The 24,902-nt window shown below is 52.0% G+C and overlaps 1 protein-coding gene across 7 annotated transcripts; it reads left to right on the forward strand.

Annotated features, from left to right (window-relative positions):
• The first annotated feature begins 287 nt into the window (after positions 1-287).
• CFAP70 (cilia and flagella associated protein 70) lies at positions 288-24,826 on the forward strand. 7 transcript variants are annotated; one of them, XM_085075111.1, is made up of 27 exons: positions 419-565; positions 1,325-1,439; positions 3,716-3,902; positions 4,197-4,292; positions 4,618-4,697; positions 5,735-5,908; positions 6,301-6,483; positions 6,894-6,985; positions 8,041-8,140; positions 9,186-9,320; positions 10,818-10,949; positions 12,059-12,150; positions 13,828-13,888; positions 15,093-15,284; positions 15,893-16,024; positions 16,847-16,972; positions 17,488-17,621; positions 17,739-17,854; positions 18,010-18,168; positions 19,091-19,186; positions 19,874-19,962; positions 20,708-20,860; positions 22,198-22,359; positions 22,532-22,621; positions 23,595-23,696; positions 24,474-24,521; positions 24,712-24,826. In XM_085075111.1, the coding sequence occupies exons 1-27, from the start codon at positions 537-539 to the stop codon at positions 24,790-24,792; spliced, it is 3,156 nt and encodes a 1,051-aa protein (XP_084931237.1). In that variant the 5' UTR covers positions 419-536; the 3' UTR covers positions 24,793-24,826. The 7 variants fall into 7 exon arrangements, with proteins under 7 accessions (XP_084931234.1, XP_084931237.1, XP_084931231.1 ...); XM_085075108.1 differs by lacking the exons at positions 419-565; positions 19,091-19,186 and adding an exon at positions 288-410 and having other exon boundaries at positions 8,014-8,140; XM_085075105.1 differs by lacking the exon at positions 19,091-19,186 and having other exon boundaries at positions 8,014-8,140.
• The last annotated feature ends 76 nt before the right edge of the window (positions 24,827-24,902 follow it).

Below are 24,902 nucleotides of genomic sequence, written 5' to 3' on the forward strand. Positions count from 1 at the left end.
TCCTCCCACCCCCTCAGGGCCACCAGTGGGGTGTGAGGGAGTGGCTGGGTGGCCACCAGGGCCTCTGCCAGCCAGGGCGGGGGCCAGCAGTGGGCTGGGGCAGCAGCCGGGCACACCAGGCTGCAGGCAGGGACATGGTGGCCCTGCAGCACCGCCAGCTCATACGGCAGGGCTCGGGGGGACCCCCGCCCCACTGTGGGCTGGTGAGGGCTGCCCACACCCATCATGGCGGCGGCCGCGGCCTCACGGGCACGCCCCCAGGCGCGCGGGGAAAGGCGAGGGTCCCGCGAGGTTTCGGGGGCCTGCGGGAGCAGCCGCGTCGCTCTGGTTACGGGACGCGAGCTCTCCGCCGAGTAGGGGAGGCCGTAGGTTCGAGCCTCGGCGCCGCACGGTGACCCGTCGGGCTCCCGGTGAGGGGCTGCAGGATCCCCCAGGGCAGGAGGGCTTCCAGAACTGTCAGTGAGGGGCAAGAGAGCTTCCAGGCCCGTGGGCGAGGGGCTACAAGACCACCCCAGCTCGGCAAAGCCCCCAGACTCATGGATGAAGGGTTGCAGGAGCGCCCGGGGTAGGAGAACCCCCGGGACAGTCGGTGAAGGGCTGCAGGACCATCCCCGGTCGGCAGAGCCCCTAGGCCCGTGGGTCGGGGCCTGTAGGTTCAGCTCGGGTCGGGAAGACCTCCGGGACATTCGGTGAAGGGCTGCAGGATCATTCTGGGGCAGAAGAGCTTCCAGGCCCGTGGGTGAGGGGCTGCAGGACCACGCCAGGGTGAGAAGACCCCCAGGACTGTTGGTGCTGCCCTGAGGGAGCTGCCAGGCTCGGGCAGATGCCCGTGTCCCCCACGCTGGGGGTGTGAGGTGAGGGGGCCGTGGGGTCCCTGGGGTGCCCTGAGGGAATCCGGAAGGATTTACAAACCCGAGGAGTGGATGGAGCCAGGGCGCCACAGTGTGTGGGAGCTGTGAGGGGATGGGCTGGTAGCTACCAGCCTTTGGCCCGTGGGGTGACCATCAACTTAAACAGGGAGTAAAAGAGAGGCAGGGATGTACCCGGCGCTGGGAGCTGAGAGCAGCCTGGCACAGCAAACCTTTCCTGGGAACTGCAGCTGGGTGAAGCTTACAGAGATGGATAATTTTCACATTACATTTCTCCCAGTCCTCCCCCTGTGCCTCGTGAGAGATTCATCACTGCCAAAGCCCTGTGCTTTCAATGGTGTTTTGACAGCCAAGCCCTGAATAGCGCTTGCAACCAGCACTGCTGTGTCCTGCAGAGGTATCTGGGAGAGGAATGGAGCAGTTTCATGTTTCTTTCCTCATTCTTTCTCCTGCAGAGCCATGGAGGTCCCTGTGGGGCTGACTGGTGGGAAGGAGTCTGCTGGTGCATCTCTTCCCATTCTGTCACAGCCAGTACCAGTACACATCACAGTCCTGAAGGCGCAGGACCTGGTAAATTTCTGAAAATATCTCTACTAATGTAATAAATGAGGTCAGAATGATTCTGTGTGCTGGGATCCCCTGTGAGAGCAGGTCGGGGGTGATAAGGCTTAAGGAAGGAGTGGTGGGAGTATCAGAGGTTCAGCAATGCCACACTGTGGCTTCCTCCTCCCTGCTGAGGAGTTCACACAGAGGAAAAAGCTTATAAGGCACATAAATTGAGGAGCACACCTCCCCAGCAGCAAGCCACAGATGTTGGGGTGAAACGTACCTCTCCATCCTCTATGCCATCCTTCAATGCCATCCTCTAACTGTATGTAAATGGCAGCTTTTTAAAGCAGAACACAGTGAAAATGTGATCAGTAAGACAAATACCTGCAACAGGATCTCATCTTAGGTGTAAAGTCAGATTTTCATCCCAGCTCCAGCTGCTTAAATCCTATTGAAAGCAATAGGGTGGCTCTGGTTTTAAAAAGGCAGAGGATCCAGTGCAAGGCTATGAGCTGGTGCCAATCAAATCACCACTGCTGTGATTTCCATGTGATGCACCCAGCTGTCCTTAAAGTCTTCCAGAGGAACTGGCATTTGGGAGAGAATGTGGAGGAGAAGCTCAGCTCCTGCTGCAAGCAGAAAAAATGGAAATCCCTGCTTCTGCTCCAGTAGCAGACAGGAAAAGCAATCCAAAAGCACCTGCTTGAGGCTTTTACATTGTAGTATTGAAGTACCTCTTACACTGATAGATTCAGCAAACAGCAGCTTAGGTGAGGTATGAGGTGAGAGGAGGAAAAACGACGCTGGGAAGAAAAGGCTCATGGATTGATTGCATCTGGAATGTTGCTTTGTGGTTCTGATTGCTCCACCGTGAGAAAGGGCTGTGCAAAAGGGAGGGGGGGTTACAAAAGGGCAATAATCACAGCAACAATATGAAAAAAATCTGTCTGTAAGAATGTGGAATCCACTTCCAGCTATAAGTGTGGAATCTGCTTAATTAGAGGCAATGTAGAGAAGGATGAGAGAGGAGTCTTGGATAATTAATGGTACAGGGAAAGGTTAATTGGATTCTTCTGTTTAGCCATTCATAGAATGTATGCTCAAGGAGACAGTGAGAAGGGCTGAAAATTAAAACCAAGTGAAAGAGATCTCTTTTTGTGTAAGAACCAGCATGGAACTAATTACCCCAGTGACAGAGAGAGAGGGAGCTGAGGGCGGGTTAGGCATCCCTGTGGCCCAGCACTAAGGAAAAGCTGGGTTTGGGTACAATGGTCCTTGTGTTCAGCCACTTCTCTGTGAATTGAGAACTAAACTGTGTTTCTGCTGCAGGAAACCCTTTGGTACCTGCTGCCCAGCTCTTCCTCTGCTGTGGAGGTGCCCAGTGCTGCCCATGTGGGTCCCCACTGCCACATGCTGTGCTCTCATTGTCCCTCTCCAGCCTTTTTTAAAGCCCCTCTGTTTAGAAATTTGAAATTCAAAGTAAAATTTTAATCTCCTCATCTCTGATTAAAGCAAGTGGTATGAAAGTGGTGTAACAACAAATTGCAGAGCTCCCAAAGAGCTTGTTGGAGCCCTTCCTTTGATTTCAAAGAATCATGGAATCATCTAGGTTGGAAAAGACTTCTAAGACCATCAAGTCCAATCTTTAACCCAGCACTGCCAAGGACACCACTAAACCATGTTCCCAAGTGCCACATACACACGTCTTTTGAACACTTGCAGGAATGCTGACTCCACCACTGCCCTGGGGAACCTGTTCCAATGACTGACCACCCTTACAGTGAAGAATTTTTCCCTAATATCCATCCTAAACCTCCCCTGGCATAACTTGAGGCCATTTTTGCTTGTGCATTTCAGGACATTCTGGACCATGTGACATCCACAGGTGTCCTGTAAGTTCACTCCTGTAGGTCAGGAGCTACTTTCTTAGGAGACAGCAAAGGTCTCGAGCTTCCTGGAAGCACAAAAATATCAGTGGAGTATTTTGGGATTTGTTTCAGATGTGTCTTTCCTGAGGTGAAGCCTGGACCTCTCTATCTCCCCTGCTGCAACTCCTGATAATCTTTGGGGCATCTCAGCATGGTGAAACAGGAAATTTCCCTCCTAAAGATAGGGAAGGGTGAGGTCTCAATGTGGCCAAGCTCTGCTCCTCTTCCCCATTGCTGTGGTGGAACAGACCCCCACAAGTGAGCCCTGTCCTGGTGACTGACCTGAGCTGCTGCCAGAGGAACTCTGATCCTGGGATGCTGCCACAGAGCCAGCTGCTCACTGAGCTGGTTTTTTTTTTTTTTTGACAGAATATTCTCAAAAGCAGCATGCTGGTTTCATTGGTGCGTGTGGAGTACAACGGAGTAGTCCTGGGAGACTCCTCCAAGACTAATGTCCTGCCAGATGGGACAGCAGAATATGAGTTCAGCACCAGCTTTGAGTGCAGCGCCGATGGGCCCAACTCCTTGGATGTCATTGTGCATAAACCACTGCTCTGTAAGTACCTGGCGCCAGATCTCCCACCTTGGAGCTGGGTGCTGTCACTGCAGGAGTCACTGGTTCAGGAATAGCACTTCAGCAGCAGTGGTGGGAGGCTTTCAGCACTTCTTGTCCATCTCTGCCAGCTGGAAGAATCCCCTTTCACATTGGCCCGTGCTCCTTTGGCTTTGCTGTGCTTGTCAGCCTTGGGAGGTGAAGAGGAGCATGTGTCAGAGCTGACACAGACCCTTCCCAGTGCCTGACCTGCTGGTCCAAGGAATTCTGCCAGCTCCTCTCTTTTTATCTCCCTAGTGACAGTGCTAGAAGTGGGGTTAAAGCAGAAGAAAAAACAAGAGACAATCACGCCTCTTGGCCAAGCTGTGGTGGATCTTCTACCTCTGGTGCAAGGTACAACATTGAATTCCACAGCCTCCATGACCACTCCATACTCCCTGGCACTTTCTGGTCTCTGCTTGTGGACCCCTGACAACAACTTATATCCTTTTGACAAAGTGGCCTTCATAGCTCTGCAAAATCTGAGTTGGTGGGGGGAGAGGGTAGCTCAGCATTCAGGTTTAGACCATGATTTTGTCTCATGTAAAGTGTCCCTGCCCATGGCAGGGGGCTGGAACAAGATGATCTTTGAGGTCCCTTCCAACCCAAATCATTCCATGGCTATGATTCTTTGCAGAGGGTCTCACTTTAGGCTGTTCTCATTCCTATTGCTTCCCAGGATCACGTTCACTGAAGGCCTTTGCTCCTTTGTATGCAGTGGCTGCCTCCCCATCAGAGAGGCTTCACCCTGAGGCCATGGTATGTGGAATTTGGAACTGTTCCTTCCCTCTTTCAGCTCTCTGCTGCTTTTTAATGGGAGGGAGAACATGACTCAGCTGCCTGGCTCATCACGGATGTGGTACAGCCCTATATGTTACAGGCTTGGAGGCCTTTCCCGCTCCCTCTGACGTCTGTCCCTACTTCCCTCTGATAGGTGAAGTCGTGCTGGGAAATGTTAATGTGTGCAGCTACCCAAGTGCTCTGGAAAAAATAATAAAGATGGAAAGCGCAGTGCTGAAAACCCCAGGAAAGGCAACGACAGGGTCACCTGCCCAGCTTTATTAGCCTTCCTTTTTGCAGATAAAAACGTCTGAGTCCATTACTGTACAAACTCTGACTGCCTTTTCTGCAAGGTCCTTATTCATTCAGCAGGTTGCAAAGTACCCAGTGACTGAAACAGGGAATGAAGTATGAGGCCGGGAAAATGTGTCCAATTTTGCTCCTGAGCCTGCCTGCAGTGAGCACTGGGAGCGAGTTGGAGGGGTGGATATCCCATTAGCAGCTCTGTGTTTAAAGAGGAGTTCACAGTGAGCAAGGTGGGGGGGCAGTCATTAGGGAAGACAGGTAATAAATGCTGATCAGCTGGTTTTCCCTCACACACCATCCATCCAGGGCTGGGACAGGTAATTAAAGGCTGCACACAGAGCATGGAGATAGGGCAGAGGCAAAGCTGTGGCTCTCTGAATCACCAGGGGAAAAGCATCATTTTCCACCCTTGATGTTCCTTCTCTGTGACTCCTTTTAAGAGACCTTCCCTCTTTCTCCACTACTCATTTCATGAGACCCTTGGGGCATGTGCCATACCTCAAACAGCCTGTGATTTAAACAAACAAATACCACAATTGAGCCAAATTGATCCTGAAATTCCTTTGCTGTGCTGGGCTGTTTTCTTTAACATCCAAGATGAGGCACAAGATAACATTATACATTCTGGCCTTGGGTTTCTTCTTGATCTCCTAAGAGCAGGCGAGTTATAATTGTCTAGTTACTGGCTCTACTTTATCCTTGTCTCACAGGCTATGCTTGAAGTGACAGTGAGCACCAAAGAGGTCCTGGTCCCTGCCACCCAGTTCTCGAGTGGGAACCTTCTGAGCATCACACTGGAGGCAGCTTATTCTGTCCCTGAAGCCTTTGCTGCTGAAGCCCAGCAAAACTACATGGTTTGCTTGCAAATACCAGCAGCTGGCGAGGTGAGAGTGGTCCAGGCACAGTGACAGGGGTTTTGGCTGGGTTTGGGTTGTCCTCCCACCCCATGAAACAAGTATCCAGGCACGTGGGGTGCACAGCTCCCATGCTTGTGCACCAGCAGCCTTTGTTGGGAGGGCTCAGAGTCTCTGTGGCGTGACGTGTTTCTTTAACACAAACAATGGTCTGTTTGGAAAGATTTGGATTCAAACTGGCAGGTTTTTTTCCACATGGCTCTTTATTTTTATTCCATTCTTTGTATGCGTGTGGTGGAGTGCATTTTCCAAGCCAGGCACCCTGTACTGTTGCTTTGCTTTGTTATCCCAGCTTGGAGCAGCTGGCTCTTGCTCCTGCTTCTGTTAGAAATGCAAATCCTTTGTTTCTCATGTGTCTCTAGAAGGAAGTGCCATTGCTCTTCAAGAACGGCATCCTGAAGGCTGGTGGTGAAAAAGAACCATTGCCCCGGCCCAAAATATGGCCCCTTGGTCCCATCCTGGCCCCTGGTGCTCTGACCATACCTGACTCCATCATTGTTGGTGGGTCCTATGAGGATGAGGATGGAGAGCTCACCAGAAGCGAGGTGAGGAAGGACTGGTAGGTTTGGAAGAGAACCAGCAGGGACTGAGAGACTTGATATGAGAGGGAGGTGGGTGGTCACTGTGCAGTGTCCAGCACAGATATGGTTCCCCTTGGACAGCAGACATGCTGACTCACTGCAGGAAACATCCCAAGGAAGAATGTGGCAGGTCTGGTCCCAAAAAGAACCCACACTGAGCTGCTGGGCTGGGAGTTGTGTTATCTCCTGTAAGCCAGGCACTTAATGCTGATGGTGTCTGCAGGAAAGGCTGTCAGCCTCTCTGCTGGGCTGGCCTGGCTTTGGGCACTTGGACACTTCTCTCTGACTCACATTCTCTCCTGGGGACATTTCTGAGGATGATGCAGGCTGTGGAGATTGCTGTCCTGGCTTTGACTGCATGCTGTTTCTCACAGGACATGGAATTCAGGATGCAGGCAGAGAGTGCAAAGAGGATCGTGTGGGACATGGAAAGGCGCTGTTTCCTGGACGCTCCTGCAGTGGCCCTGTAAGGGACCTGAGCAACCCACCCCAGAACATGCTCAGATGAATGACCTGAGGCAGGGAGCAGCAATGTGCATCTGCCCTTGGACCTCTTAGGGGTCAAACTGTGGCCCTGCCTCACCCCCCATGGCTCCCGTGGCTGTCTCTTGGCCACAAGTGTTCACCTGAGCTGGGGAGCAGCTCTTGAACTGCCTTGAACCACTGGCAGCAGCTTTGTTCTGCTGTGCTAGGGGAAGATGAATTGACTGGAGCTGCTGGCTCCTCCTCCTAAATGCTCACTCCTGCTACCAGCAGCTGGGGCTGGGGGATGGTCTCTCCATAGTTTGAAGGAAGGGGCAGCAGTTATGGTGAGCAGGCATGGAGTAGAGTGGCTTCCATAGCTCTCCTCTGAGCTGCTAATTAAGTTTTACTGAATCCCAAATACATTCAAGCCTTTCACTCCATGTGGGCACTCTTCATTTGCTTTTTTATTGGATAAGTGTTACCTTTAGCAGCTCCAGATATGCTCAAGATCAGGATGAGTGTTCCATTTGTCTTTGAATCCTGCTATTTTCCTGGCCTCAGCTGCATCATGGCTGTGCATTTCACAGCCAAATTACTCCTTGTGTGGAAATACTCCCTTCTATCTCATTTGATTTTTAAAGCTCTTTTCCCTACACATCCACCAGCCTGCCTGCTGGTGTCAGAGTCACCAGCCACACAGAATGCAAGCTCAAGATCCACTTGCTCTGTACAATTCAGGATTTATAGCAAAGTTAATCACATTTCTTCTTACTTGTTTTATTTCTGAAATAACCAGAGGAGAGAGAAAACCCAGTGTGTTGCTCTCACAGTTATTTTAAAGCTGGCTGTGCCATAAATGCACACAGCAGTGGGTAGAGGAGAAAATGTACCCAGCCTGCCCCAAATCAGAGTGTTCCCATGGCCTGAGGATGTTTGCTGAGGGAATGGGGCGAAGCAAACCCAAGAGATGCTGCTGGGCCACAGAGGAGGGTGGTGGGGTTCTCCAGCTGGGTTTCTGCCTCTCCTCAGTGCATGCTGCATCTTCTTTGTGCCCAGCCTGCAGAAGCGCATTGCTGAGTGCCGCTACTGCCCTGTGGAGTTCTGCAGGATGTCTGTGGCTGCAGGTGGCAAAGGGAAAACCAGCAAAGGTGACAAGGTAAAAAAAAGTGGGGTCTGGCTTGTGGGGTAGCATTGTATTATCAGGTACTTTCCTTTTGATGCCATTGTTGTACCAAAATCAGCCTTGAAGCAGCCAAAGTGAGTTAGAGGGCAGGAGGCTTTGTGAAAAATCAGCTTTATAGAGCTGTTAAATAGATACAGGTCATATTTTTTCCTTATACCATACAGAGCTCTCACTGATGGTCTGTGGTAGCTGAGTGGAAAGGGGTCAGGGAGAGGGTGCTTTTTAAAGTCACAGAATGGTTTGGGTTGGAAGGGACCTCAGACTCCATCTCCTTCCAAACCTCTGCCAAGGCTAGGGACACCTTCCACTAGACTGGGTTGCTCAGAGGCCCATCCAGCCTGGCCTTGAAGAGAATTAAGGTCATTCATAGAGCTTATCTTTGGCCAATGGTGTTTTGGAACACTTTGAAGAAGTTCATGCTTTCTTTCTCAGGCTGTACGTAAATTATGTTTTTGCAGCTAAACCAGGGTGGTTTAACAGAGAAACAGCCCCTTAGAGAATGGTTCTGCTCATGGCAGCTGGCTGTGTGAGAGCTCCTAATCTATTCCAGGGCAAAGTCATTTAAGTTGGTGTAAATCCCTTTCAGCACTCAGCAGTGCCAGGATTTTGCAGCTCCGATGATGATCCTTCTAGCCAGGCCTCCCACACCTCTTTAACCACTTGGTTTCTGTCCAGCCTGAGATGCACAACTCTGGTAAGGTCACCTGGATTTCTAACCACACAGCTGATAATCTTCCAGCTGTATCTCAGCAAGGCCATCCTGAGGAATAGCAGAGTGCAGGAATTCAAGAGAAAAGCTGCCCCACAGGGATTGGGATAAAATTAATATTCTACATATGGAATGACTCCAGTGTATTCATCCAGGTTGTCTCGGCTGCATGCCAATGACAGAGCCGGTGGCTCATCAGGTGCATCAGTTTGCTGTGTGGCCTCCTCTTAATGAGATTGGTGACCTTGTTCCCTTAAGGAGAATAACAGTCTGTTCAGGATCTCAGGATCCCTTGCTCTGTGTTTCCAGGGAGATGAGGACAAGCAGATTGCCTTCCATGGTGTGGCATATGTCAACATGATGCCTTTGCTGTGCCCTGGGGTGAACCAGATCCGAGGGGCCTTCCGTGTCTTTAACTACGACGACAGTGAGGTGTTTGGGAAGGTGAGAGCAGCAGGCTCTGCTCCAGCTCTGCTGCTGGGTTTGCACAGAGGGGTTGGGAGCAGGGAGAATGGGCAGAGGATGTTTGGGAGAAGGCAGCATGGACAGTGGGTGTTTGGGAGCAGGCAGTGTGGGCAGTGTGGTGCTCAGAGCTGGATCTGAACCTTCAAAGCCCTTCTGGTCATGGAGAAAAACAACGATACAAGCAAGCTTTTATGTGCAGATTTCTCCAAGGCAGAGGATTTCTGGGGGGGTGTGAGCAGGTCTGGGGGCTGAGAGAGGCTTTGAATCTCACTCCACTCCCTCCTATGCCAGCATGCTCCTCTCCTCCCAGTCTAGAACATGGGCAAGGGAGCTGTGTTGCTGGGAAGAGCAAACAGTAGCTTTAAAAGGATTGCGTTACCCCCGGCAACCACAAAAAAAGCTGTCACTGGAGCTCTTTCAGCTCTAGCCCACCGAGGTTTATTTGTCTTTGCATTTCTCCCTCTCTGTTACTAAGAGTGACAGTTACATCTCCATTTTCCCACAGTCTGTTCCTGCTGGAACAGACCTGAGCTTGTTTCAGGAGGACAGATGCACAGCCTGGTTTTACCACCCCTGTTCCCTGTGGGGCTGCGGTGCAGGCACAGGTGAATTCCAGCCCTTCTCCTGCCTCCCTGCTCCCGCTGGCTGCTTCAGAGCAGGGCTGGGCACAACTGTGTCTGCTGGGCTCTGCTGCCCTGCCATGAATAATGACCCCTTGGCTGCATGGTGCTGCTTGTCCTATGCCATTTTTCTGTCACAAGTGATGTCCTTCTTGTTCCCTGGATGCTTTGGGCTGCCTCCTGGTCTAAGGGGTTTCCCTACAGCTGCTCCATCCTCTCCCTAGGATCTCCATAATTCTTGCTAGCCCAACTCCTGTAACCAGGATGTGTGGGAGGGAACAGCCTGTCTAGGTGGTCAAACACTGTGTAAACACACAGTCTGACAAACCTGTTCCTTGCAATTCCCTGGTGTGTGTCAGGGAAGCTGCTGCACACGAGAAAATGAGCTGGGACCCAAGAGATGCTGTCAGGCAGGTAGGGACCCCAAAAAATGTGTGGAGCAGGCGCCTGGTAAGAGTAGCCAGATTCATGCAGCAGTCCTTATCACCAGGCAAGTCTATAGCTATGAGGCAGGTCTAGGGTCCCACCAGGAATTCAGGATCAGGAATCTGGGTTCCAGCACATTCACCACATAGCTCAGGCAAGAATCAAAGGCAAGTCCTCAGTGAAAACACAGGTCTTTTTGGGAAGATGGAGAGATCCCACTGACTCTCACAGTCTCAGACCCCGCTGAGGTTTCACAGTTACACAGGATCAGAGCTGGCCTGGAGCACCAGCAGCTGAACTCTAGGAGGAGAGAATGAGGTTGCAAAGCTTCTTAATGCATTTAAGACCATGACATTATGTTTTGTGATGTGAGAGGTTAAGAGGAAGCCTGTTTTGTCCCTTAATTCTCTCTGTTCTCTCGATTTTTCAGACCAAAGTTCAGCACAGTATTTTCCGGGATCGCAGGTCACAGCTCAGTCTGGCCAAGGAAGGGTTGGGGTCCTCTCCTGTTTCCAAAGCTGCTCCCAGTAAGACTCAGAAGGAACTGAAAGATTCCGACCTGGTAAGGTTTGTTGGAGGGAAGGTCTGGGGAGGCACGTGGCACCACCTGTTTCCATGTCACAGGAAGTTGGGATATGCAGGAACCAGGGATGGATGCTGTGTTGCCTCATCCAACTGGGAGATACTCGTTAGCCTAGAATTATAGAATCTCCTCAACTGGAAGGAGTCCACAAGGATCATGGAGTCCAACTCCTGGCCCTGCACAGACACCTCAACAATCCTACCCTGTACATCCCAGAGAGCATTGTCCAAATGCTCCTGGAGCTCTGGCAGCCTGGGGGCTGTGCCCATTCCCTGGGGAGCCTGGGCAGTGCCCAGCACCCTCTGGGAGAAGAAGCAGCCTAATCCACCCCTGGCACAGCTCCAGCTGTTCCCTCAGGTCCCTCACTGGTCACAGAGAGGCAGCGATTGGAGCTGCTCCTTGCGAGGAAGCTGCAGCCTTCCCTTATGTTGAAATCTTAGGACATGCTGCCTGAGCAAATAACCCATCTCACACCATGAACTTGCAAAGATACGAGATTTATTGAGTCTGAAACCAAACATCTTTTCTTTTTCCTAATAATTACTCAACCCATCCAAAATCCAGTTGTCAGATGGCACTGGAGGATCTGAAAATGTCACAAATCTCAGCCTTGAAGGACAGGTAATTATGTCTCTCCAAAGAGAAGGAGAGACTGTAGAGCATCACCGTGCTGGTGTCTCACACCTTTCACACAATTAAATTCCTCAAGAGTGAGTTGGACAAGGGATGTTTTACGTAGATGCTGTCCCAGAGTTCTTCAATTGACGTCCACCCAGAGAGCACACTGGCATTGGGCTAGAAGGTCTCTGTAAATTGTCAGGCATTTATTTAAATTATCCCTTCATATTTTGGCTTCTTCCTCTGGAATTCACATTCATTCTACAGGCAGATTGATTATCTGAGCTCTCTCCTTTTCCCTAGCCTGGCTTTTTGTGCTGGATTTTGCTGCTGTAACTCATTTCGAGGATGGGTTATAAAACAAGCTGGATCTCTGCAATTTGGAGATCTGTGGCTGTGTGCTCAGTATTTCATTGTGCCAGCACTGGCTGCAGACAGCACGACACAGGGAGCAATGTTTATCTCCACAGCAATACAGCGAGGCAGGAACATTCCTGATGATGGAGATAAAGCTGGACAAGCCCTTGGTCCCAAAGCGGCAGCGGGAGGAGCTTGCTCGACGGTGTGTAAGGGTGGGGTGTGGGGCTGACAGCTCCTCTGCCGGGTGGAGAGAGGCTTGTACAGCAAACCCCCCTTGGAATACTCCATAAAGAAGGCCTGAGACAAAGCTCATAGGAATCAGGGGGAGGATTTGGCCAGACTGCTTTAGACGCGGCATCTGGTGTGTTGGGAAAACACTTGTTCATCCCAGCTGGCATCTCCCTGCCATTCCTCTCAAAACAAGAGACACCAGAGCAGCACAACAGTGTCTGTGTTCCTGTCTGGGCTTTGTTTCCCACTAATCCCCATGTGCTTGACTCTTGCATGTGATGTTCAGTAGCTTGGTCAGTCCTGGCCACCAGAATGGACTGCCCTGGGTGGTGCTGCTGTTGCTTCACCAGAGCATTCTCTTATTTTTAGCTTTCCAGTTTTCTCCCAACGTTTTACCTAGTCCTCAGCTTTTATGTTAGATTTCATGTTGTTCTGCTGCAGAGCTGCTCTTTCATCTCTGCTGCTTTGAGACTTCCAGTTCCTGTCCAGTGGCAGCCCTGCTGTGTTATGGGTTTAAAAAGGCATAACACATCTCATTTATAGAATAAAAAATAGAAAATGCAGCAGATTAATAAGGTATAAGAAGTGCAGGCGCATATCTCAAACAGAAATATCATCCATTCATTGAAGAGAAGGTATGTGTGTTGTCCTCACTGCTACCTGCTGTCTCCCAGGGGGAACAGGCTGAGGAAAGTGAACCCCTCTTGGAACAGATCTTTTCCTGGCCTATTTTATGCATTTCCCCCCTTCTGCAATGTGTGTGGATTCAGTGTAACTCCTCATTCTTCACCTGCTGTGTGCACCTGAACGAGGCCTATGGCATCCTGGCTTGGTGGGCTGGATTGTACTCTGAGGACTGAGGGTGTTATGGTGTCCAGCAAGCAGGAAATATTGATAAAAGTCTCAGTGAATTAAGGCTGGTTTGGCACCAGGGATTTTCATTCCAGAAACCCAGAATGATTCTGTTTGCAAGGGACCACTGAAGGTCACCTAGTCCAGCATTCATGTTCAAGCTGGATTCCCTAGAGCACATTACTCAGAATTGTGTCCAGAGAGTTTTTGAATATATCCAGAGAAGGAGACTCCACAGGGACTCCTGCTCCAGTGCTCAGCCACCCTTACCTTAATAAAATCTTAGTTAAAAATATGCTAATCCTAAGGAAAGGTCATTGTAACTCCAGCAGAGGCCCAGGCAGGGCTGGTGTGGTGTCTGGGGGTCTGGGATTGGTGGCTGTGGGTGGCCCAGGGATGAGGTGCCACAGCCACACCTGGTGATGTTGGGAGCTGATAGATCATGTGGCCTGGGCTGTTCAGTAACCAAATTCTACAGTGCTTTCCTCAGGCTGGTTCCTTCCTTACAGCTGTTCTGGCAGAACCAGGAGCTCTAAGATACTGATCTGCTGCTCCAAGAGAGCAGTTTGGATTGCTAACAATAAATATTAATCTTGTCATGATGAGCTACAGGCATCAGTTGTAGGGACCTGTTCACTTTTGGTCTGAGACTTCAGATTTCCTGCCAGGTCCCTTTGAGGTGTCTCAGGGACATGATGGCAGGTTGGAGCCCTCACACCTCCCACTGCCTGTGCCCATGACAAGCCACCATCCCTGGCAGTGGATCTGCTGATCTCTCCTCTGCTCTCATTGACAGGGTCAAGGAGATGATTCCAGCCCGCCCTGCACTGCCTGCCCAGACGGAAGGAGCCAGGAAGGTACTTGTGAGATCCTGTGGCCTTGGCACCATTCTGCCCCCCCATCCTGTCCCCTTCTCTCTCACACAGCAGAGTCTTCATTCTCAGCCCACAGCAACATGGGGATGAGGTTTGAAGAGGACAAAGGTGCAGGGCAACAAACGTGGTGAAGGGTCTAGAAGGGAATAGAGCCATATGAGGAGTGGTGAGGTCACCTGGAATGTTCACCCTGGAGAAGAGAGACTGAGGGCAGAGCTCACTGGGGTCTGCAGCTTCCTCACAAGGGGCAGCTTCAATTTCTGCTGTCTGTGACCAAGGACAGGACCCAAGGGAATAGCTGGAGCTGCCGGGGGAGGGTTTAATGGATATTAGGAAAAGAGAGCTGGGGACTGAACAGGTTACCCATGGAATGAGCACAACCCCAAGGCTGCCAGAGCTCCAGGAGTGTTTGGACAATGCTCTCAGGGATGCACAGGGTGGGATTGTTGGGGTGTCTGTGCAGGGCCAGGAGTTGGACTCGATCCTTGTGGATCCCTTCCAATTCAGCATATTCTATGATTCTATGAAGTACACAGAAAAGGAAACTTCTGTGTGTATTATCTCCACAGTAGTGTGCCTTAGGACCCTATTCATCACTCGTGTTCACATCACATACAAAGGGAAGAGATGAAGAGATGGAGCAAAGGGAGGGAAGGCAGCCATGGGGGGATGTTTGGAAAGAAATGGGATGCTGGGGAAAGAGGCTACCAGAACCTTACATTCCTCCTGGGCAGTCCCAACAGTTTCTTGTCTCAGACCAGCCCAAGTGCTTCATCAGACTCAGACAAACCTGAACAGAATCAGCCCTGACCACTCTCTGATCACCATGAATTTCTGAGGATCAAGATTATGAGATTACAGGTTCTGCTGGAGAGGGTTGGCCATGGGTTTCAAGGCTCCTAGTAAATGAGATATATTCTACTCACAGCCAACTATATTGCTATAGGAGAGATAGCAGTGACTGGAATACTGGATTTTGATGGAAAATCCTGGCAGGAAGAAACTCTTTTATGTTTACCTGTAGATATTTTCTCAGCCCTCAGGCATGGACAGGAAAGGATGTGTGACAGGCTAATTGAGATTTGAGTCAGGTGGAGTTAATGGGAGGCGTGGGCTGTGGCAAATCAAATACATATCAAGGTTGATTGCATAAGTGGCTTGTGAAATTTATTTATTTATTTCCTAGGTAGTGGAAGAATATCACAAACGTGTCACCAGTGTTGCTGTTGCCATCCTGAGTGAATACCATGAGCTTTTTGGGAAGGAGCTGTCTGACCAGGGAGAGATAGACCACGAAACCCTGCAGGAACAGAAGCGTCAGCTCAACTACGAGCTCAACACCTCTGGGAAATATTTTGCTTTTAAGGAACAGCTAAAGGTGAAGGCTCCTTCATGCTTTTTGCTTCTCTGCTTATTTTGTCCTGGCAGTTTCTCAGTGAGGAGCTGCTGCTCCATGGTGGTAACTCAGGATGATGTGGTGCTCCAGAATCCTTTCCTGCCACACAGAGCTGTTTCCCTGGGCTCTGGGGAAGGTGGGAGGGGGGGCAGGATTCCCCTCTAATGGAGCAGCTTTGGTCCCATACCAAGAAAACACTTCCTATCAATGGCAGCTGATCACATCCTTTTGCCCCATGCTCATAACCTGAGAAAGGCAAAGCTGGTTGCTCTCACATTCCCAGTTTGCCCTGGGAGGAAAAAGAGCTTCCCCTCTCTCAGCTCCACAGCCTCAGCCACATTCTTCCTGGAGACCCCCTCTCTGTCCTGAGGAGATGAGCCTTCCACATGCTGTCCCTTAAGGGTGTGTCAGGGAGGTGGGAAAGGAAATCCCCTGTGCTTGCTTTTTTTTACTTTTATTGGTAGTGGGCTGGATTTATTTCTCAGAACTAAGCTGAAGCTTCAGGCAAAATGAATATGTTCTGTCTCTGGTTACAGAGCTGATGGGGGGTATGGGGAAACCTGCCTTGTCCAATCCCCTTGTCTCCCCAGTATTCTGTGGTGAAGATTGTGAGGGAGAAATACCTGAAGACCACAGCATTTGAGACCAAGGAGCAGCTCCAGGTCTTCCTCAGTGAGCTCTACGTGTACCTTGTGGACCACATGCACATTGCCCTGAACAAGGTAGTGGGAAATCTGGGTGACTTGGGCCATTACTTCACCATGGATCCAAGGCAGGGGAAGGACTTCTGCCTTCAAGACAGAAGCAGGCTCATGCTTTCATCTGCTGCACTTGTCACACATGGACCATGAGCCACACTCAAGACAAGGTCCAGTGCATTTGTATCCCACTGCTCAAAATCCCAATGGTGGGATATGTGTGACATGCCACTGGTAAAGCTGCTGTAGCTGGCATGTGGCTTGCAGAGCTCAGACCCCCAGCATGAGCTGGGGTCACCAGTAAGTGGCCCCACAGAAGTTTGACATTACTTTGATCTAGAGAATGCTGTAAATAATCACAGAATCACAGGCTGGTTTGGTTTGGAAGGGACCTTAAAGCTTATCTCATCCCACCCCCTGCCATGGGCAGGGACACCTTCCACTAGCCCAGGTTGCTCCAAGCCCCATCCAGCCTGGCCTTGGACACTTCCAGGAAGCAGCCACAGCTTCCCTGGGCAACCTGTGCCGGGGCCTCCCAACCCTCACAGGGAACAATTCCTTTCCAATATCTAAACCTGCCCTCTTTCAGTGGGAAGCCATTCCCCCTTGTCCTGTCACTCCAGGCCCCTGTAAAAATTGATACTGCCCTGTCCCTGTTTGACAGAGGTACCTAGGAATGACAGGAATGTGTCCCACCACAAGGAGCAGCTTGCCTTTCCCAGTGCCCAGCCTCAGCTGTGCTGGTCTGTACTGTGGGCAGTGCTGGCATGGGGCCTGCTGCCATACTGGGATCACATGAACCATTCTTCCCTTCCCCAGGGCTAACACTGTCTTTTTCCCTACCAGCTCCTGTCTGGGGAAGATCTTCATCCTGCTCCTCCATCCTACACGACCAGGAAGCAGCTCTTGCTCTTTGCTCACGAAGCTGAAGCCAACAAGGACTTCAAACTGGCCTCTGTCTTCTACAAGCAGGTAAGGGAGCCCCAGTTCTTTCCTTATGTGGGCTGGCACAGCACAGCATCACAGCAGGACCACTGCTCACAGCTCAGCCAGCCCTGACTGTGGTGGAGGGAGGAAGGAGCTGAGCCTCACCAGGATACTCAGGCTGAAGGGGAGGGATTTTCCAGGGAGATGCTGCTCTCTGCAGGATGTGAGACTGTCCCTGGAGAGGTCACTGAGGACTCCAACCTTGAGGCCAGGGGAAATGGGATGGGCTGGTCCAAAAGATGTGCTGGGTCAGTGCTGGGGACACTGCGCCCTAGGACGGGTCAGCTGGAGCTGGAGGACATGTGTTAGGTGGAGAAAGTTTAGAGAGGAATTGGGCTTCCAGCACAATCCCAGTTAGGGGGCACCTTTGCATGTGATAAAAAAGGGGCTTGATTCCTGCTAAACTGGGCTGAGGTGGCCAGGGAAGCCATGGTCATCCCAGAGTTGTCTCCCCAGTCCCTGGCATGAGCCTGACTCCAGTGATGATCTCTGTTGTCTAGAGGGTAGCTCAGGACCAGCGCAGCATCCAGTGCTGGCTGGACTACGGAGCCTTCTGCTTCCTGCATGAGAACTCCACCAAGGCTCAGGAATGCTTCCAGCAGGCCCTTTGTCTAGACCGCCAGCACACCCAAAGGTGCTGAGTGCTCCTGGTGGGTGGGTGGGTGGGTGGGTGGCTGGGGAGGCTGTGGGGTGTATTCCCCACACCACTGCTGGGGCTGCAAGCTGACTGCTCTGCCCCTGCCTGCCCCAGCTTGCTGCTCTGTGGGATTGCGGCTGTCGCACTGCAGCACTATGAAAAGGCAGAGATTTTATTTGAGAGTGCCTGCTGCTCTGAGCCATCCAGCATCATAGCCTGGACCATTTCAGGTACAAAAATCAACCAGCCTGGTGCTCAAGGTGTTCCTGTAGAGACAAGCATTGTTCCTGCCCCCAGCCCTCTTCTCCCTACTCCAATCTGAGAGCTAAGGGAAGGATTTTGCTTTCTTTGGGTGTCTGCTGATGCTGCTCTGTCTCTCCCACAGGTTTGTTTTATGAGCTGCAAAATAATTATATTCAGGCAGAAAGGAACTTCCGTGAGGCTAAGAAGAACCTGCGAGCACAGCTGGAGGAGGAGGAGAAGAGAATCCTCGAGGCTGCTGAGGCAGAAGAAGGGGGAAAGAGTTCTCCCAGCACAGACCCAGGTAACTGAGCAAACCCAGTAGGTGCCCTGGCACCAGCATGGAGGGACTTGGAGCTGTGTGGTGAATGGTGGAAGGAGAGGAGAATTTTTAGAGGGGAAATACAGAGGGTAAAGGTGGAAGATGTGGACTGTGAGCTAGAACAGAATTCCATGGAAGCTGTCACTGTGAATTCCCAACACAGCTTGAAAAGCTCTGCCTCACCAATCCAAAGGGCAAACCGGATGCTTGGCAGTGACCCTGGGGCCAAGGCTTCCCTCGGAGCCTCTCTGAGTCCAGCCTGAGCTGAAACTGACTGTCCTGAGTCCCAAATACTTGGCCAGGCTGCAGGAAATGCTGACTGGCTTTATTTTTAACATTATCACCACTCATGCACTGTGCCTCAGGCAGGCAGGCTCGTGACACATGTGGGTTTTTGTCCCTTCTGATTATGAGGAAAGGGATATTCATAGAATCATGACATGACTAAGGTTGGAAAGGACCTCCAAGATCATTGAGTCCCGCTGTTAACCCAGCACTGCTGTGTTCACTACTAAACCATGTCCCCAAGTGCCACATCCACAAGGCTTTTGAACACCTCCAGGGATGGGGGCTCCACCCCTGGGCAGCCTGGGCCAGTGCCTGACAACCCTTTTAGTGAAGAAATTTTCCCTAATATCCAACCTAAACCTCCCCTGGCACAACTTTAGGCCATTTCCTCTCATCCTGCCTCATTTATACCTGTTTCTGGCTTCACATGGTAACCTTGTGCTCAAAACCCCAGCCCTAGGTATTGCCTCCTGCAAAGAAATTTCTTCCCAGTTTTGAAAACCTGATAGATCTTTTATATTTTCTCTCTTCCTCATTTCTTGTGGAATCATGTTCTAAACTGGGCAGTTTATGGCAAACTCTTTCCACGTAATGGTTGTTGGGGCTTTTGTCCCAGAGAAGATTCCAGATGGTTCAGCTGACAAACAGCCGGAGGTGGTGGAGGGTGTGACATCCAAGGAAGAGGCTATGGCCCTGCAGGAAGCCCTGGAAGGTTTGGGAATGGAGAGCTGGAGAGCCCAGTGCTGGGAGGTGGCCCTGTGGGAATGGTGGGGAGTAACACAGGAGCAATGAGCCATGGCCCCTGTGATGCCAAGGCCTGTTGTCTCTCCTGAGCCAGGGAATCTGCAGGCAAAGCAGGTTCACCCCGATTTTCAGAGCAGCACATCTCAGGATGGACAGCCAGTGGGTGAAAGCAGCTCTCTCCCTCATGTCACTGCACCCTGTACCTTCCTTGTCTCCCTCCTGAGACGGCAGCTCTTAGAGTGTCCCTAGGGATCCCCTCTGGTCCTGTGCTATGTGATCTGCCTCCTCCTCCTCAGCCCCACTCATGGTGGAGATGGCAGTGCTGGGTGCCTCAGGGCCCCCATGTTGGTTTGGGGAGGCAGGAACCTCACTGTCTCTGACAAGTATCATCTATAAATTCCCATCTTTTCTTCTTCTGGGTTTGAACTGGAAAATTAGTGGGTGAAGAGCATAATTTCTTTTCAGATCTCCTGCAAAACTTAAGCCCTTCAGCAAGAAATGCTGAGTTTATCTCTGCTTCAGCCACCTCTGCCACTTCCTGGGTTTTGCTCCATGTTGCTGGGATTTCTCTGTCCCCACTAGGACCTCATGTCCTGCTCTGGCTCCAGAAATAAAAGCCCCACTTTGGGACTGATAGAGACACGTTTTCTTGCAGCACCATGCCCTGCAGGAGGACCTCAGCCAACTCCCTGCACAATCTTCATGAAGACAGTGGAATTCCTGATGAAATACAATGCTGTCCGGGTCAGTTTAACTGGGAGTGGAGGAGTGGGAAGGGAGGTTGGTTTATTTCCAAAGAGCTCCAGCCAGCCCCTTTCTTGGGTTCAGGAAATGAGTCATGGCCACCCCAGAGGCTGAGCACAAGAGGGAGCAAAGCCACCACTGCCCAGAGATGCAGAAGTGTGGCCAAGCAGAGCACTGAACTCACAATGCTGGCTGTGGACACACAGCCCAGCACTGCCTTCTGCAGAGGGAACAACCAGCTCAGAAATGGTGCAGGGTGCTCTTCCCTGTGCAGTCAGAGATGGGATCCATTATTGTGATGCTTCCAAGATGCCTGAACTCCTTTGACTCAGACACTTGTGCATTATGTTGGTGTGATTTTTGTAACTGTTCCACCAGGTTATCTCTGGGATCTCTCTGGTTGCCACATTGTGCTGCCTGCCTAAATTTTACATGACAGAAAGAGTTGCTTAAAGCAAGGCAGAACTAGATGGAATCATGGAGTGGTTTGGTTTGGTTTGGTTTGGTTTGGTTTGGTTTGGTTTGGTTTGGAAGGGACCTGAAAGTTCATCTCATTTCAAGCTCCTGGTGTGAGCAAGGACACCTTCCGCTAGACCAACTCTCAAAAGAGGGGAAAAATACATTTCCTTTGTGTTTTCTGTTTCTGGAAGTCAGACAGGTGTCAGTCAGCCCTCCTGCCCTGTCCTGCTGGGGTGTCCATGGTGTCCCTGCTCCCCTAACCAACACCTGTGCACTTTCTCCCCAGTTTGTACACAAGGCACTGGCCCACGAGCTGCTGACCCCTCAGGGAGGCCCCACCTGTGCCTACCACCTGGCTCTGGCCTGGGCCTACATGAAGCAGGAAGACCTCCCCAAATGTGAGGAATATCTGCTTGAGGCCATTCAGATCGACCCCTTGGTAATTCCCTTGCATTCTTGGTGTGTGTGATCCCAGAGCCCCTGGTTCATTTCCACTTTACCATTCCAGTGTTAGTCCAGAGCATTCACACCAGGCTGTGGCTGCAGCACTGCTCTCTTTGTTATCCCATTGTCACAGCCTCCTGTCACCCCCTGCATCTCAGAGGGTGCATCTCAGGCAGCATCTCAGAGCCTATCTCTGCCCTTCCCTCTGCTGCATCTGCCTTTTCTTTTTCCTTTCCATGTGTATATCCTGATCCTCTCTCCCTGGGTGGGTGAATCAGGCTCTGTTTCATGAGAAACAAGGTTGCTATTGATCTCTCTGCAGAGAAGCTGGCTTTGAGGAGGCAGGTTGAAAGGAAGGCAGGGGGAAGGTGATGCCTGGGAATGCTGTGTGCAGGCAGGACACTGGGCAGGGAGCTGGAGGGGGATCCCATTGCTGGTGTCCTGCAGGCAGCCCACTGACCTTAAGTCTCTGCATAAAACCTGCCCTACTATCATAGAATCATGGAATTGTTTAGGTTGGAAAAGCCCTCTAAGATCATCAAGACCAACTGTTCCCCAGCACCACCGTGTTCACAATTAAACAATGTCCCCAAGTGCCACATCAACATGGCTTTTAAATCCCCCCAGGGATGGTGACTCCACCACTGCCCTGGGCAGCTGTGCCAGTGCCTGCCAGCCTTTCCATGAAGGAATTTTAGCAATATCCAACCTCAACCTCCCCTGGCAGAACTTGAGGTTGTTTCCTCTTGTCCTGTCCCTTGTTTCCTGAGAGCAAAGCCTGACCCAACCTGGCTGCCCCCTCCTGTCAGGGAGCTGTGCAGAGCCACAAGGTCCTCCCCAAGCCTCCTTTTCTCCAGGCTGAGCTCCTTTCCCAGCTTCTGCAGCTGCTCCTGGTGCTCCAGCCCCTTCCCCAGCTCTGTTCAGCTCTGTTCCCTTCCCTGGACACACTTCAGCCCCTCAATGTCCTCCCCACATTGTGGAGCCCAGAACTGGACACAGCACTCGAGCTGTGGCCTCACCAGTGCCCTGCAAAGGGCCACAAGCACTGCCCTGCTCCTGCCAGCCACACCGTTGCTGACATAGGCCAGGGGCCATTGGCCTTCTGGGCACACCTGGCTCGGGTTTGGCTGCTGCCAACCAGCACCCCCAGGTCCTTCCTTTCCCACCAGGCAGCTTCTAGCTCCTCTATCCCAAGCCTGGATCACTGCATAGGGAGTTATTGTGATAATACAATTAAACACTGCTCAGCTCCTCCTTTCTGCTGCTTACAGGTGTCCCAGTCCCCCTCCCAGCTGTTTCTCCCATCTGGGTCTCCTGTTTTTTTGTGCATAGAATCCAAATGTCTGGGCTCAGAAAGGGCACCTGTGCTACCTGAAGAAGAACTTTGAGAAGGCAAAGGCATGCTACGAGCGAGTCATCAGCTTTGTGGAGGATGCTGCAGATATACACTTTGTCTACCTGCGCCTGGGCTCCATCTACCTGGAAGAGAAAGAGGTGAGGAGCCAGCAGGGCTGTGGAGGGGAAGTTACCACAAAGAAAGTCACTCCCCCAGCAGCAGTGGGGACAGTGGATGTCTGAGCCCCACTGGAACAGGGTGTTTGGCAAATTCCTGTCCGTGGAGTGATGTGATGCTGCAGAGGGAATGTGTCTGTCTCTCTCCTGGCAGTATGGCCGAGCCAAGCAGATCTACCTGCTCGCCTGTGACGACTCTGCCTCCTGTCTCACCTGGCTGGGCGTGGGCATTGCCTGCTACAGGGTAAGTGCAGCTGCCTTCGTGTCCTCTGGGTTTCAGTCAGTGGCATGGGACACAGGACTGGCTTTTGCAGAATCCCCTTGACTAAAGCAACACTTGGCTGCCTGTGAGCCCGTGCTCCCGAAGGCCATCCTGTCCTGTGTGCTGTCACAGTTCCAGTGTGGCACCTGGATGGTGTCACCTTCAGCAGCTCCTCCGGGAGCAGCCATTCTTCCCCTCATCCCAGCTCTTGCCAGCACCTCCTTCCCCAGGATGTCATGGCAAGCAGTGAGGGCTCTGCTCCGAGTGCCTGCCTGCACATGACCTGCATGTCACCACCAAGGCGCTGAGTGGGATGTCAGCAGGGAAGAATCTCAGTGCTTTCCCTGTCCAAGGGAATCCAGCACCTCTGAATGGCTGCCAAAGACGCCCAGCCACCAGCAGCGCAGTACCTCCCCAAGGGAAAAACTTGCCAGTTTCCTCCAAAGGAGTTTGGCTGGGGGAGTTGAGGGAAGCAAGCAGGGAAGGAATTTGAACTTCTGTTTTCCCCTTGGCCAAATGTTCACATCCTGGGAGGCTGTGGAATCAGGTCAGGGTGGTGTGTGGTGCACTGGGCACCAGCTACCCCTGCCTGCCTGGAGCTGCTGGGCAGTGGGAATAGGGAGCAGGAGCACCGCCATGTTTCCTCGTGGGGTTGGATCACTTGGTTCCTGGAGGTGAAGGTGTTTGTGCTGCTTTCCTTACAGCTGCAGGCTGACTTAGAAATAGTATATGATCCCACGGGGGTCAGCAGTGGGAAGCTCCTGCTCCAGACTGGAGAGCTGGATGCTGAGGATAAGTCCTTGCGTGTGCCCTAAATCCTCTCCCTGCATTTCTATCAGGGAATCCCTCCTAGGACCTTCTGTTGCACTGATTTCTTCTGCTGTTCTCTTCAGTTGTGAAGCCCTTTCTGCCTGCTCTTTGCCCTTTGTCCACGCCTCTCCTTCTCTCCTTCAAGATGGAGGACATGGTGGAAGCAGAAGATGCTCTCTCTGAGGCCAATGCTCTGGATAACACCAACGCTGAAGTGTGGGGATATCTCGCCCTCATCTGCCTGCAAGTGAGTGCCCTGCCCTGTCAGACTGAAGGACTGCAGGTTTTGGGGAGGGGTTTATCGGGGGGTTTATTGGCATCTGCTCATGAGCCTGAAGTGATAAAAAGTCTGGGGGATCTGCTCAGGGAAAGTGAGTGTTTGGGTGACAAAAACAGCACCCTCAGGCACTGACTGCCCCGGGGCATGTCCTCCTTGCTGAGCTTCTTACAAATGTAATTTCACTGAGATTCCATGTCTTTCCTGGCATGCGGGGCACTGCTGAGGCACCCTAAATCCTGGGGTCAGTTCTGGGCCCCTCATGACAAGACAGAATGTGTGCAGAGAAGGGAACAGAGCTGGGGAAGGGGCTGGAGCACCAGCAGCGGCTAAGGGAGCTGGGAAAGGAGCTCAGCCTGGAGAAAAGGAGGCTCAGGGGGACGTTCTGGCTCTGCACAGCTCCTGACAGGAGGGTGCAGCCAGGTTGGGTCAGGCTTTGCTCCCAGGGAACAAGGGACAGGACAAGGGGAAACAGCCTCAAGCTGTGCCAGGGGAGGTTTATGTTGGATATTGGGAAAATTTTTTCATGAAAAGGGTGGTCAGGCACTGGCCCAGCTGCCCAAGGCAGTGCTGGGGTTACCATCCCTGGGGGGAGTTAAAAGCCATGTCGATGTGGTACTTGGGGGCATGGTTTAGTAGTGGCCTTGGCAGTGCTGGGGGAATGGTTGAATTTGATGGTCTTAAGAGTCTTTTCCTGGCTAACCCGCCCTACGATTTGCTCCCTGGCGCTCTGTGCGGCGGCTGCAGGGCGGGCGGCAGCTGGAGGCAGAGCAGTGCTACAAATACACCGTCAAGGTTCGTGTCCGTGCCCTGCGCGGCGGGCGGGGCTGGAGCCGCTCATCCTGCTCCCTTCCAAGCTGGGTGTGCGGCTGTGCCACGGGACGATCCGTGTCCCGACGGTGTCGCATCCGAGCCACCAAACAGCCCCTCCAGCACTGGGGCAACCCCGCGCCCCCGGCCCTGACCCCGCTCCCCTTTCCCGCAGCTCGGCCTGAAGAACGACGCGCTGCTGCAGGAGATCCGCGCCGCCCAGCACCGCTTCGGCTTCGGCGACCCTTCGCTCTGAGCCCCCGAGCACATTAAAGTCCCCTCGTCCCTCGCGCTCGGGCCCTGCTCTGTCGCGATCGTGTCGCGACCCCGGGGAGGGGCGGGGAGGGCGAGGGGGCGTGGCCATAG

The sequence above is a fragment of the Lichenostomus cassidix genome, chromosome 14 (assembly GCF_008360975.1).
Source record: "Lichenostomus cassidix isolate B80296 chromosome 14, HeHo_3.0, whole genome shotgun sequence".
Taxonomy (NCBI): Eukaryota; Metazoa; Chordata; class Aves; order Passeriformes; family Meliphagidae; genus Lichenostomus; species Lichenostomus cassidix.